Source organism: Corvus kubaryi, unplaced genomic scaffold (assembly GCF_017639235.1).
Source record: "Corvus kubaryi isolate FWS band 111438036 unplaced genomic scaffold, C.kubaryi_AGA036_p1.0 37152, whole genome shotgun sequence".
Lineage (NCBI taxonomy): Eukaryota > Metazoa > Chordata > Aves > Passeriformes > Corvidae > Corvus > Corvus kubaryi.
Window position 1 is genome coordinate 165,316 of NW_024581040.1, and position 13,015 is coordinate 178,330.

A 13,015-nucleotide genomic window follows, 5' to 3' on the forward strand; every position below is an offset into this window, starting at 1 on the left:
CGCCGCCCTCGCCTCGGCGCAGAAGGCGCCCCCGGCCGCGCCCGCCGCCGCCGCCGCCACCCCGCGCCGGGTCGTGGTGCAGGCGTCCACCAGCGAGCTGCTGCGCTGCCTCGGCGAGTTCCTGTGCCGCCGCTGCTACCGCCTGAAGCACCTCTCGCCCACCGACCCCGTGCTCTGGCTGCGCTCCGTGGACCGCTCGCTGCTGCTGCAGGGCTGGCAGGACCAGGGCTTCATCACGCCGGCCAACGTGGTCTTCCTCTACATGCTGTGCCGGGACGTCATCTCGGCCGAGGTGGCCAGCGACCACGAACTGCAGGCAGTGCTGCTCACCTGCCTGTACCTCTCCTACTCCTACATGGGCAACGAGATCTCCTACCCGCTGAAGCCCTTCCTGGTGGAGAGCTGTAAGGAGGCCTTCTGGGACCGCTGCCTCTCCATCATCGACCTCATGAGCCCCAAGATGCTGCAGGTCAACGCCGACCCGCACTACTTCACCCAGGTCTTCGCCGACCTTAAGAAGGAGAGCGGCTCCGAGGAGAAGGGCCGACTGCTCATCGGCCTCGACCGGTGAGCGCCCGCCGCCCCCCGCGCCCCCGGACACACCGCGCCCGCCCGGCCCGGAGCCGCTTCCCGGGGGGATTTGCCCGGCGGGGAAGGGCGGGAGCCGCCGCCGTCCCCCACGGGGGGTTCGGCCGCCGGCGGACCGGAGCGCAGACCCCCGGTTCCCTCCCGCGCCGCCGCTTTCCAGCCGCCGCCCCCTCCCCACGCTGCGGGCCCGGGGATGCTGCGGCTCCGCCACCGGATTGATCCCAGCAATTCATGGATGGGAGGACAAGAACCCCCCCAGCCGATATCCCCCGGGAGCGGAGCGGGGCTCCGCGGGGCCGGTCAGCGCATCACCGAGACAGAGCCCAGGTAGGGGAGCAAAAAAAAAAAAGAAAGGAAAAAAAATTCCTCTGAAGGCTCCAGCGGAGGCGGCTGAACCGGCCCGGTCGGGACTCACTGGCAGTACCGGGACAGAGACGCGGGCACGGCCCGGGGACCCCCCACCCCCCTTTCCTCCCTTATCCCCCCCTTTATTTATTTTCTTTGAAGAGACTCGAATTCCCGAGCGGGTCCGGGTGACGGGAATCACCGCTACTGTTCATGAGATCAATGTGAAATGTCTTGTTCCCATCGTGCACTGATCATGAGTATTGTGTAAAGGATCTACTTGAGTGTGCAAGCAAGGGGAGCCGCCACATGCTGCTATATGAATTCTTCTAGAACAAACCCAATGAACTGCAAACCTGCGGGGGGGAAAGAGAAAAAAGCCCGTCTTTCTTCTGTCATTGTTGCTTTTCCAGTGGTATTGCGCATGCAAACAGGAGCATTTTGTGTCTTCGGGAAAAAAAAAAAGGAAAAAACGCATAAAAAAATAATAATCAAAAGAAAAACCTTAACGAGAGATGGCTGTAAAATTACACCCATGCACAAAGACCCGCCACCACCCCGACACCGCAGTCTCGAGCCGGTATTCCCGTATCAGGCCTGGGGACTGAGACCTTCTTTTTGGGTTTTATCGTTTTTTTTTTCTCCGTGTGCTCAGTTCTAGTTTAGTTCTGGTCCATCGGGTGTTAAACTGGTGAACGAGAGGGAGAAATAACGTGCCATTTATTTTTATTTTTGATTTTTCACTTGAAGCTCTTCATGGCTGTACATTGGACCCTGCTAATGATACATGTGTACGTACGTTTTTTTAGTGCAATCTCTTCTGTAGATCTTTGTTGACCAAATTGGTGGGTATTGTTACTTATTAATTTATATTTGTCTCATTCTGTATGTATGTGTATAGTGTGTTTGTAAGTATGTGTGGTTTATAACCCGACCGACTGTGTCATGGGGCTCAGTGTGCCTGTAATTTAATCCCCTCCCCTTATTTTTATTTATTTTTGTACTGTGCTGATTAAATAAAAATGCACTGACCATCCATTACACGGCAGCGGCTCGTGGCCGAGTCTTTTCTGCGCTCCCACCCCTCGGACGCTGGGAATGGGATTTGTGTTGACGACAGAGGGTTTAACGCAGCCGCCGCTTTAATCGCGTTACCGGCGCCGGGGTCACCCCGTGGTGGGAGAGCGGCGGGGCCGGCAGCAGCCGGAGGGGACGTTCGGGATCCTGGGATATTGGGACACCGATCCCTCGGGGCATCATCACCCCCAGCCCCGCGCTGGCAGGAACGGGCAGCGCCACGGTGGGATGCAACTAATTGCTTTTTTATTATTTATTACAGTGAATTATGTAAACAAAATCCAGGTCTGTTATAGTAGGTTTTTTTTTTTTCTGCTCTTTTACACATAAAATATCAGCGATTTATTAAAAAAGAAACCTAAAAAACAACAAAAAAAGGGTTCATTGCATTATCGCCCCTGGCTGAGAATCAACGTTTCAATTTAGAAATAGTTAATTTATGGGAAAACCAGGAATATATATATTTTATATATTTATATATATATTTATATATATATAAAACCAGAGCAGGAACAGATAATATATTTTATAAGACACATCACATACAATATTGCCATCTCATGGTAGGAGAAATTTCCCAAGCCTGCAATTCGCCGCCGTCCATCCCGATTCCATCCGACCATTCCTTTGGAGGGACAAGGGTACAAAAGTGCTGATCCCACCCCCACCCCCTGCCCGGGGTCAGTGCGGGGGGGGAGCGTCTGCACCAGGACGTGGAAAGCGAGAAGTGCAAATCCAAAGGCACAGCAGCGCTGGGAGCTTCCCTCCGGAGCGTCCCCGGCAGGAGCGGGGATGTCCCCTGGCTTTGGCGTTGGTGTTGCTCCTCCTGAGGAGCCGGTGGGGGGTGGAAGGAGGCGGTGGAGGGTCCGTGGAGGGTCCGTGGTGGTCCCGGGGTGTTGTGTGAGCGTGGCGAGGTCGGGGCTGCCGGTGTCACCTCCCGGCCCCAGCGCTGGTGGTGACTCGGGGCTGTGGTGTCTGGAGAGCCCCTGGCACAGGACCCTCCTCCGGACATCCCAGAGCTGCACACTGGAAGGGGGCACTGGGGGCTGGGATGTGCTGCTGGGATGCTGCCGGGGCTGGTCCAAGGCCAGGGACGACGGGAATGGGAGAGCTCTGGCGTGGGGCCTCCAGGCGAAGGCCACGGGCCTGGCCCGGTTCAGGCAGGGCCGGAGCTGCTCTACGCTCGTGTCCCCTCCAGTCTCGGGGTGGCAGTGGGGTACCAAGGCTGCAGCGACCTGTCCCTGTGCCCCGTGTCCCTGGCACGGCTTTGGGAAACCTTTTGTTAGGGAGGAGCCTCTTCCAGGCTTTCCAATTCCCAAAATGCTCCATCAAACAACTGCTCCCCAGGTGGGGTCACCACGCAGCCCCCCAATCTCCAGGGCTGGGAATCCTGACCTGACCAGCAGTGCCAGGACAATCCCAATGTACAATCCCAACAGCCTGGGCTGCTCAGGAACCACGGCAGTGCCTGGCACAGTGGGAATAAACCACTGGGGAGATCCATGTCCCTCTGTCAAGACAGAGCTCGGGGTTATCTGGGTCGGGCAGGACACTCCAACACCCACAGCTCACTGTTTGGAAGAGCCAGGAGAACTCTTTGGAGGGAGAAGCCTGGGCGCTGGCAGCTGGGGCTGTAGTGTTGGATAGTGCAAAGCTTGGCCCCCAAAGCTCCCCCTGTTCCTGGGCTCACCCCTGCCGTGGGTCCCTTTAGCCCTCCCTGACCCCAGCGCTGGCACAGACACGAAGCCACGTGGATCATCTAAAAATTCAGCAAGGCCACACGGTCCCAAGGGGAACCCACTGGATTCAGGCCCTTGGAGGGGGTAATTAAGGCAAAAAGCAATGCAGGATTAACAACACCAGGCCCTGCACTGGGAAGTCCCCTCTCCAGCCAAGGTGCCTCAATGGGTTAATGAATTCCCGAGGGAAAGCAGCAAGTCTGGAGGTGTCTCCAGGTACCGCCCCAGCCCCGTGGGGGGCTGCAGGAGTGTCTCCCGGCAGGGGAAGCCAGCCCTCCCTTCCCACCCTGGCTCCGGTTCCGTGGGATTTGACCCTACAGAACGTGACTCCCTGAGCCGGGTATCTGTGGTTCCTCCGGAGGAGGCTGCATCATACTGCAAAAACTGACACATGGGAAAGAAACACGGAAGGGGAAATTGGAGAGGGGGTGAGGAATCAACGTGGGAAAGGGAAGAAAGGGTGGAAGTACCTACAAACTTTTTTTTTCTCAGACTAATTCCAAAGGAAGCACTTTCCTGATATTCCAGCCTGGTTTGTAAGATGGAGAACAGGTCACCAGCTATTCTAAGCCTTCATTCCATGTGAATTTGGCTTTTCTAAACCCCTGGAATTTGGGTTTTCCAAACCTTGAGCTTCAGAGGCCGCTTTAGGCACCTGACAAGTCGCAGCTGAGCATCTCCCGATGAATCCTGGCGAGTCCCAGGTGCGGGGAGGGCGAGCCCAGCCCCGGTGCGAGGGGAGGGGCCGTTAATTGCCCGGCACGCAGAGGACGAAGCCGGAGCGGTGCTTGGTGAAATCCGGTTGGGATTGGTTGATCTTGGTCTCCACAGAGACGGTGCATTTCCTGCCGTGCAGGCTGCACTGCACCGGGTTGGTGACCGTGACGTGCAGAGCGCGCTTCTCCCTGCCGGGGAAGGGACACGGGTCAGGAGGGATGGGATGGGATGGGATGGGCGTTTTTGCGTCAGGCGCATCCCGCAGACATCCCAAAACTCTTGTGTTAAGCCAGGCCTGAGCTCTGAGCCCAGCTTTGGGCTCCTGCTTGTGAAGCCTCGCACTCTGGGATCGGGATTGGGATCGATGCCGGTGGGAGGACACAGCTCCACGGGCAGAGCACAGGCTGGGTCAAAGGGTCATGGGGTTGCTGCCAGCTCAGCCACCGCCCCCTGAATGAGCCCACAGTGACAGGGACATCCCTGGGCTGAGCTCAGAGACTGAAATACAGCCTGGAACAGTGGAAGGAACCACATGTGGGGTGGTGGCTGTTCCCAAATCCCTCTCCAGACGGACAGACCAAGCTGGCTGCTGGGCGTGGCTGGGACAAAACTCTGTCCCTGCAACTTTTGAACCCCCTAACCCGGTTTTGGCACTAAAAATGATTCCCACGAGTGAATCGGGACTTTCTGCCACCCACGTCGGTTTGTCCTTGGCTGTTTGGGTCACTGCCAATGGGGACATGAGGGCAGCAGGGCCAGGGCCTGTCCGCCCCTGCTCTGGCCAAGGCAGGGACAGGGATGCCTGGCAAGAACGTCCCCCTTTGCTAAAGGCCATAAAGGCCCCTGCTCTAAATCCCAAATAATGTGCCTTGTGCCATAAGCAGAGAAATCACAAATCATGGAATCATTCAGGCTGGAAAAGCCCTCTGGGATCACCAAGTCCAAGCATTCCCCCAGCACTGCCAAGGCCACCACTGACCCATGTCCCCAAGTGCCACATCCACATGGCTTTAAAATACCCCCACCACTGCCCTGGGCAGCTGTGCCAGGGCTGGACAGCCCTTTCCACACAGAAAGTGAAGAACCCAGCACTGCCACGGCCCCACTGATGGCCTGGCTGCTCCGGGGGCTGGGATGGAGCTGAGGCCAAGGTGATGCCCCAGCTCCAGCCACAATCCCTTGGGACCAGCCAAGAACCCCAGGAGATCCCCCAGGAGAGGGGATCAGCAGAAAAAACCTACAGCAGATCCATCCCCATGAGCCACCACCAATGGGAAGAGCTGTCCAGGGACATGGCCTTTGGGAATTCTCTCTTGTGACCTCACCCACACTTCAAATTCCCGAATTTCCAGCATTTTTAGTGTAATAAATTATAGAATTGTTGACACTGACTCCGCTGCCTCTCAGGATGCTCCAAACACCCCGGGGGGATGTGCTGGGATCCCATTCCCTGTGTTTGGTTCCCAGACCCCAGGTCCTGCCTTGCCCAAGCCATTTCGACATTTCCACTGCCACAGCTCAAGTCCTTTGTGCAGTTTTTACTCCATTTCCATTCACAGACTGTTCAAGTCCTGTCACATCCCTTCAGCTGCGTTTTTATGCCGTTCCCAAATAATTCAGATTTTCACCACTTCCATAAAAAGGCATGGTTGGTTGGAGGGGGCTGGCAGGGCCCAGCACACGAAGCCCTCATGCTGTCCCAGGTATTTAATGTTATTTACTCCTGCCTGGGTGAGCTGAGGCTGCAATCCCAGCTTAGGTTGCTATTTTTGCCGTGTCTTAGCCGAATGAGCCGCACACACAGAGGAGATCGTGGAGATCCCGGTCCCCACGTGCTTGGGAAGAGCTTTAGCACCAAGTGTCCCTAACAGCGTGAAGGACTTTCCTCTCCCCTCCCACAGCAAATTCTGGGTGACAAGGCAGAGGATCTGGGGAGAGGAATGGCAATAACCTGAATTTTGACCCCAAGCAGGACCCAGGCCTGGCAATCCGAAGGTCCTGGATGCCTGTGGCTGTGGGACCTGTAGCAGGAAGCGGGATCTGTCCGGGTGGGGAGAACCCCCTGAACACAGGTGTGTGTGGAGCTAACGCTGTCCTGGGACAGAGGGATCTGGAGAAGATGCTCTGATCTTTGGCACGTGTGATGATCCCATTAAACGGAGGCTTCCCTCCCCCTCTCTCACTTCCAGACCCCCCCTTGCCAAAGCTCCTTCACTCATCACGTGGTGCTTTCCTTCACGTTGAGGTTTCAGCCTCAGAGCCTTTTGCTGGGGGAGCACAGCAGCTCCTGGATGGAGCAATCCCCAGGGATCTGAGTGCACAGGGGTGACAAACCCCTCTTGGTGTCCCTGCTGGGCACCCCACAACACCAACCCTGCCACCAGCTCCAGGAGCAGCTGGACCTGCTGGGACCTCGGGACTCTTGGCCGCTGCTCCAGCGCTTGGTCCGAGGCCAGCGAGGGAGGGGGGGGAGGAAATTCCCGTTTGGTTTCCAGCCCAGCGGGCAGAGCAGCCTCACTCCTGGAGCAGCAGTGGCACAGGGGTGGCAGCTGCTGGCTGCCCTGGGGTCCCCAGGTTTGTTATGGACCCCAGGGGAGGGAACAGCTGCTGCACCAGCCAGGAAACCGGAGTGAGACCTTCCCAAGCTCACTGCTGCAAACGGCTTGGCTGGGGAGCTGCTTCCCCGAGCTCCTGCTGAATTTATCCCAAAGGAAGGAGCTGAGATGGAGAGGGACCAGAACAATCCGGGAAGGCAACAAAGTCTCTCATAGACAAGGGCAACACACAACAAAAACACCCTTTGGGGATCAGTGATGCTCAGCAGGACCCTGATGGCAGCACAGGCAGAGACAAGTCCCACTTCCAATCAAACTTGGGCTGAAAGAGGAGTTTTCACGGCATAAACCTGACCCACCTTTTGGGACTTTGGATAAGGGATGGAGGGACAGGACACAGGGAATGGCTTCCCAGTGCCAGAGGGCAGGGCTGGATGGGATATTGGGAAGGAATTGTTCCCTGGGAGGGTGGGCAGGCCCTGGCACAGGGTGCCCAGAGCAGCTGGGGCTGCCCCTGGATCCCTGGCAGTGCCCAGGCCAGGCTGGACATTGGGGCTGGGAGCAGCCTGGGACAGTGGGAGGTGTCCCTGTCCATGGCAGGGGGTGGGACTGGGTGGGCTTTAAGGTCCCTTCCCACCCAAACCATTCTGGGATTCCCTGCGGGTACCAGGCACTGCCCTGGCTGAGTCCAGCCCTGGCTGATGGCAGCTCTGGCTCCTCACCCAGCCCTGGTGTGACCAAGCCCCGATGGACGTCAAGTCCATCAGGACAAAGTGACGGATGCTGCTGCCAGGCTTCTCCTGGGAAATAATCCCAGTTATTATTAACAGGGATTCCATCAGAAGTGACAGCGGGATGCGAGCGCTGGCTGAGCACTGCCAGGGGAGGAACCCCAGCCCAGCACCCCGGCCAGAGGCTGCGGCAAAATGGAACAGGGGAAAGAGATTTTGTGGGGAGGTTGGGATCTACCCCAGCACTGCTCCCACCCTGCCAGGGACTGTCTGGGAATGATGAACCATGGGGTAATTTCTGTTTATAATAAACACCAAGGTGCTGGTGCTTTCTGCAAACACAGCTCTTTGTACAATGCAGGGAATATTTCTGGGTGGAAATGGCCTCTCCTGACATCTGAGCAGTACCAGCCACAGCTGGGGCTGCTCTTTGCCTTTTCCTGGCTCAGCAAATCCTGCAGAACTGGGGCACTTCTCTTCCTCTATCTGCCCCAGCCCATCCCAGCACCCAAAGTGCCTTCCCCAGCTCCCCTCGCTCTCCTGGCTCACAGGAGGAGTTAAAGGCTCCGGTGGGAGCCCCACGTGAGCAGGGTCTGTGTGTGAGACACATCCCACAGCCAGAGCAGCCCCAGAGACACCGCAGGAGCTGAGCAGGCACTGGGGGAACGCTGGCAAAAGGGAAACCAGCAGAGAAGGGAGGACTCCGAGTGGAAGCAGATCACTGGCCCATGAAATATGAGAGTTTTGACTGAGCATTTAATCCAGGACCTCGGGGGAAACACAAGGCAAGTGGCGCAGAAATGGCCACAGACATCTGTCAGAGCTGCACACAGCACAGAAACACCCACGGCACCAACACGGGGTGGGAAGGGAATGGGGAAGGGAAGGAGCGCAGAAAGATCAGGGGGAGTTTTGGTGATGACAAGCGGAGTAAGGCTGGGAAGTTAAATAAATGTATTGTTAAATAAATGTTAAATACAGGAGAGGCCAGGTTGGACAGGGCTCAGAGCAGCCTGGGGCAGTGGAAGGTGGCCCTGCTCATGGCAGGGGTGGGACTGGATGAGCTATAAGGTCCCTTCCAACCCAAATCATTCCATGGTTCCATGATTAAGAACAAGCCCAGATGACCTGGAATGCCCTGCAAGGAGCTGTAACAAGCATGAAAACACAGCAAAGACTCAGTGAGAGATTCTCCCTGTGAGCTCCATCTGGGAGCACAGTGGGATGGGGAGCTGGAAACACCCCAGGGACAGCAGCACCAACCAGGGGTGGGGAGCTCCAGAGCTGCAGCCCCATCCCTGACAGGGCTCCGATGGAACAGGGCTTTGTGCAGATTTCCCAGGATCTCTAAATGAGGTGCTGTCTCAGGGATGCAGCCAATGCCATCACAGAGTGATGGAAACAAGCTCTTTTCAGAAGCAGAATTTGGGCAGAGATGGCAAAGCCAGCACAGTAATTGCCTGATTTTCATGACAACAAACCAGAGGGATTTGAACCAAGTGTGCAACCAAGTGTGAAATGAGGGCTCAGCAGCAATGAACCCACTGGGATGGATTCCAGAGGGGATTGCTTTAAACCATCAAACCTTTCCAGAGTTTAGACCAAAGCCTCTTTCTGGAAAGGCAGGAGCACTGTGGGCTACCTGGTTGGCTTCCAGCTCAGGATATTCTGTGATTCTCTGACTCCAAGGAAGCCTGTGGCTGCACATGAGATGTGAGGATCGTGAGGGGCAGGATGGAGAATACCCCCAAAATGGTAACACCTTATGTAAGTCAGGGCTGCAGCCTCATCTGGATCCCGGCTGCAGCCTCTGAGAGGGTTCAGCCATGAAAAAAACATTAAAAAGGCTCCCAGATGAAGGGAGGCTGCAGAAAAGAGCCCAAAAAAGCAGCAGCTATATTCTGCATGAAGAAAATACACAGGAAGCGGGGAGAGAGAAACTCAAGAGGGCTAAAAAAAGGCATTTTTCAAGGCTCTGCTTCCTAACAAGAGCCAGGAAGATGAACAGGGATACTGAAAATTTCAAGAAGGGGTAAATCAGCTTTCCAGGCTATGTGTGGTGTCACTGCTGGGGAGGACTCCAGGCTGTGGTGGCAGAGAGGTGACAATCGTGGAGTCATAAAATCACGGAATGCTTTGGCTTGGAAGGAACCTTCAAGACCATCAAGTTTCAACCACATCCAGTGCCACCCCTGCCATGGGCAGGGACACCTTCCACTGTCCCAGGGTGCTCCAAGCCCTGTCCAACCTGGCCTGGGACACTCCCAGGGATGGGGCATCCATGGAATAACCTGTGCCAGGGTCTCCCACCCCCACAGGGAGGAATTTCTTGAGCAGGGTCTAAAAAGACACCGGATGTAAGGTGGGTAATAAACAAGGACATATCTGAGTTCCAACAAGTGTCATTTGGGGACAGATAAGTGTTCTCCCAGGAGGGTTTAGGGCCCAGGCTGGGTGTCTGGCAGGGCAGGGATTGGGGTATATCTCACCCCACCACTTGTGGCTTTCTGCAGCTTGCAGGACAATGATACTGAGGGTGATGGGCTCAAAGGAAAACTTACAGACCTCACTGAAAAAATTCTTCCCACAAAAGCTTCAAGGGAGAAAAATAGGAACAGCTGGATTCCCAAGGGGTACAGGAGCAAAACCTGCACTGAAACCTTGTGTGCATTTCGTGTCCCCCCTGTACCACCCAGCATGTGGGAGCTGATCCCTGGAAGGACTGACACTCTCCATGGGAAGGACTGACACTCTTCATGTGACCACAAGAATGCCCAAAGCCACTGTCCCCAGGGAGCCAGGACACAAAGGGCATCACAGGTAGATAATCCTGGGTGGATGCTTCATTGCAGAGCTGCAGCTCCAGCACCTCAGCTCTGCCTCAGCCTCTCCCAGGGCACTCACATCTCAAATGTGGCAGCTCCAAAGCACCAGGTCCCACTGCCAGAAGAGATTTACACACTCAGAGCATAAATTCCCCTGTGTAAGACTCAGATGGTTTTGACAGCATCATCCCTGTGACTCCTGGGCACTCTCCATCCTTCTCTGCTCTGCCATCGCAGGGAGAAAACACCTTCCCCATCCAGCTCTTGTTAGAACACCTTGGCTCTTGTAAAAGGTTAAAAGCAATGATTTACTGTCCTGTGTGATCCAGAAATGATTTAACATCCTCTTTCCTTCTTGACCCAGCTGCTGGGCTGCACTGAGAGCCCCCCTCCACCCAGCCCCCCCTTTTTCAGTGCAGCCCCAAAGCCAGAGCGGGCAGCTCCCTTCATCCCATGGCTGCCTGAGAAGGGGAGGGAGGAGGTGAACCAGGAGCCTTTTTTGGGTGCAGATCTCTCCCCTCTGGAGGAGGCAGGGGATGCACACGCACACACAGACACACGGGCAGTCTGTGACTCACACGTGCCATGAGGGAGAGGAAAACATTTGAAACCACAAAGGGCTTTGCAAAACCTGCCTTGTGAAAGCCTCTCAGGGCTCACAGGATGTTTTTCTCTGAGTGTCACCGGCTTTTCGGAGCTCTGGGCTTGTTGAGTTCCTCAGAGCCAGGTGGCCTTGGCAGAGATCAGACATTAAGATGGATCAAAGCGATGGAAAAGAGACTACAAAGAAAGTCAGACACAAATCAAGGAGATCTCAAGTCAGGATCAAAAGGAGAATTTCATAGCCAAAGGTCAGACCAAGTGCTCCAAGCATTTTGATGCCGGGAAAGGTCACTGAGCTGAACTGTCCTTCCTCACCGTGTGATTTTTCACAATTATCTGCAGTCAAGTGACACTTCAGACACTGAATTTTTTTTTCCATCTTCAAAACCAGCAAATATTTACAGGGTATTTCTACCACAGTTTTGTGCCTCGTGGTCTGCACAGGCAAATCACCTCGGAGCTGCGAGAGCGGCTTTTCAGAAGCAATTTGTTAATGTCCGGGAGGAGTGCCAGGCTACAACTGCGACCTGAGAACTCAACCCCTCCACTTGAGAAGTGGCTTTCGAGCCTTTGTGGCTCAGCCTTGTCCACGTGTTGTCTGTGCAGCTCGTGCTGACACTGAGCTACCAGAGCAAACCACAGCGTGCTCTTGGGAAGTGCTCGGCACCACGGATTTCATCATCGCGCTGCTGAGCTGTGACAACAACGCTGTTTGTGCCCTTTTAATGAGCAACAAGAATTGTTAATATGTGTCTCTTGCCAGTGCAAAGTGTCACAAGTGTCCCATGGCACAGGGCAAGGCAGAGCCCAGCCAGCTGCACCGAGATGGTCCCTCTGAGTGGTGTCTGAGCCGTAGCCGCTTTCCTGAGACGAGAGCAGCTGCCACGACACTGCTGGGCCTTTTCCATGATGCGTCTGCAGCACATCCAGGTTTATTCCTTCCCCTCTGGCTGAGATGCAAACCCAGTCCAATAAGTATTTGGCTGTCTCATTCCTAAAGTGCATGTATTCCCATTGATCCCGAGGTTGGGAGGTCCTGGGGCAGTTGCTGAGCTGCACTTCCTTCCTCACTGATTCAGGACCTGGGGTGTTTGTGCCTCCCTGCTCAGGAGCCAGGGAGAGCTGGGAATGCCAGCGAGCTGTGAAGTGTTTCTGCCTCTTCCAGCAAACCCCTTTGGTTCAGGTGCTCCTGGGCAGAGGATCCTGAGCTGATGGGGCAGGGGCTGTGCCTCCCCTTCCCCTCCCTGGGCTGCTCTCCCGCTTTGGGAGCTTGGGTTGCTGTAAAACACCCAAACAGCCCAAGGGCAGCTCAGTGGGGCAGGTTCCAGCCATGGGGCTGCACCCCAAAGCAGTATTTTATGGTGGGCAAGCCCCAAAGGTGGTTTGAGCCATCCCTGTGTAGGCACTCTGCGTGCTGTGTCCCAACATTCCCCTCCTCCAGCCTGGGACATGTGGAAATACAGAGGGAATGTCACTGTTCCTATCATGTGAAATCCACGAGAGGGATCACAAACCCTCCCCAGCTCCACCCTCCTGCTGCTCCAGGGCCAACCCTCACTGCCTGAATCCCAGCCCCAGCCCTAACACAGCGCTGGCCCTGAGCTGACAGTGTTGGGATTTGGGGTGGGAGGGATGCATGGGAGGCCCTGAGCTCAGGCACAAACCATGCCTGGACCTCGTTACCACTCTGGGACTATTAATTCATTCTAGGCCAGGCTGGGCAGGGCTTGGAGCAGCCTGGTCTGGTGGAGGTGTCCCTGCTCAAGTTGAGATGCTCTCCACGGTCCCTCCCAAACCAAACCATTCCATGTATAAATTTCCCCCTTCCCTGCCCA

At 55.7% G+C, this 13,015-nt stretch overlaps 2 protein-coding genes across 3 annotated transcripts in view; one reads left to right on the plus strand and one right to left on the minus strand.

The window, feature by feature from the left end:
- Position 1: 1 nt before the first annotated feature.
- Positions 2 to 1,981, plus strand: CDK5R1 (cyclin dependent kinase 5 regulatory subunit 1; the record flags this gene model as incomplete). Its single annotated transcript, XM_042021554.1, has 1 exon — positions 2 to 1,981. A coding segment is annotated over one exon (570 nt), but the record flags the coding sequence as incomplete, so codon positions are not given.
- A 258-nt stretch (positions 1,982 to 2,239) lies between these two features.
- The window catches only part of MYO1D (myosin ID), a 154,603-nt gene continuing 143,827 nt past the window's right edge, over positions 2,240 to 13,015 (minus strand). For both annotated transcript variants that reach the window (XM_042021576.1, XM_042021574.1), the window contains one exon: positions 2,240 to 4,654. In XM_042021576.1, coding sequence (XP_041877510.1) covers positions 4,498 to 4,654 — 157 coding nt within the window. In that variant the 3' untranslated portion in view covers positions 2,240 to 4,497. The remainder of the gene's footprint in view (positions 4,655 to 13,015) is intronic.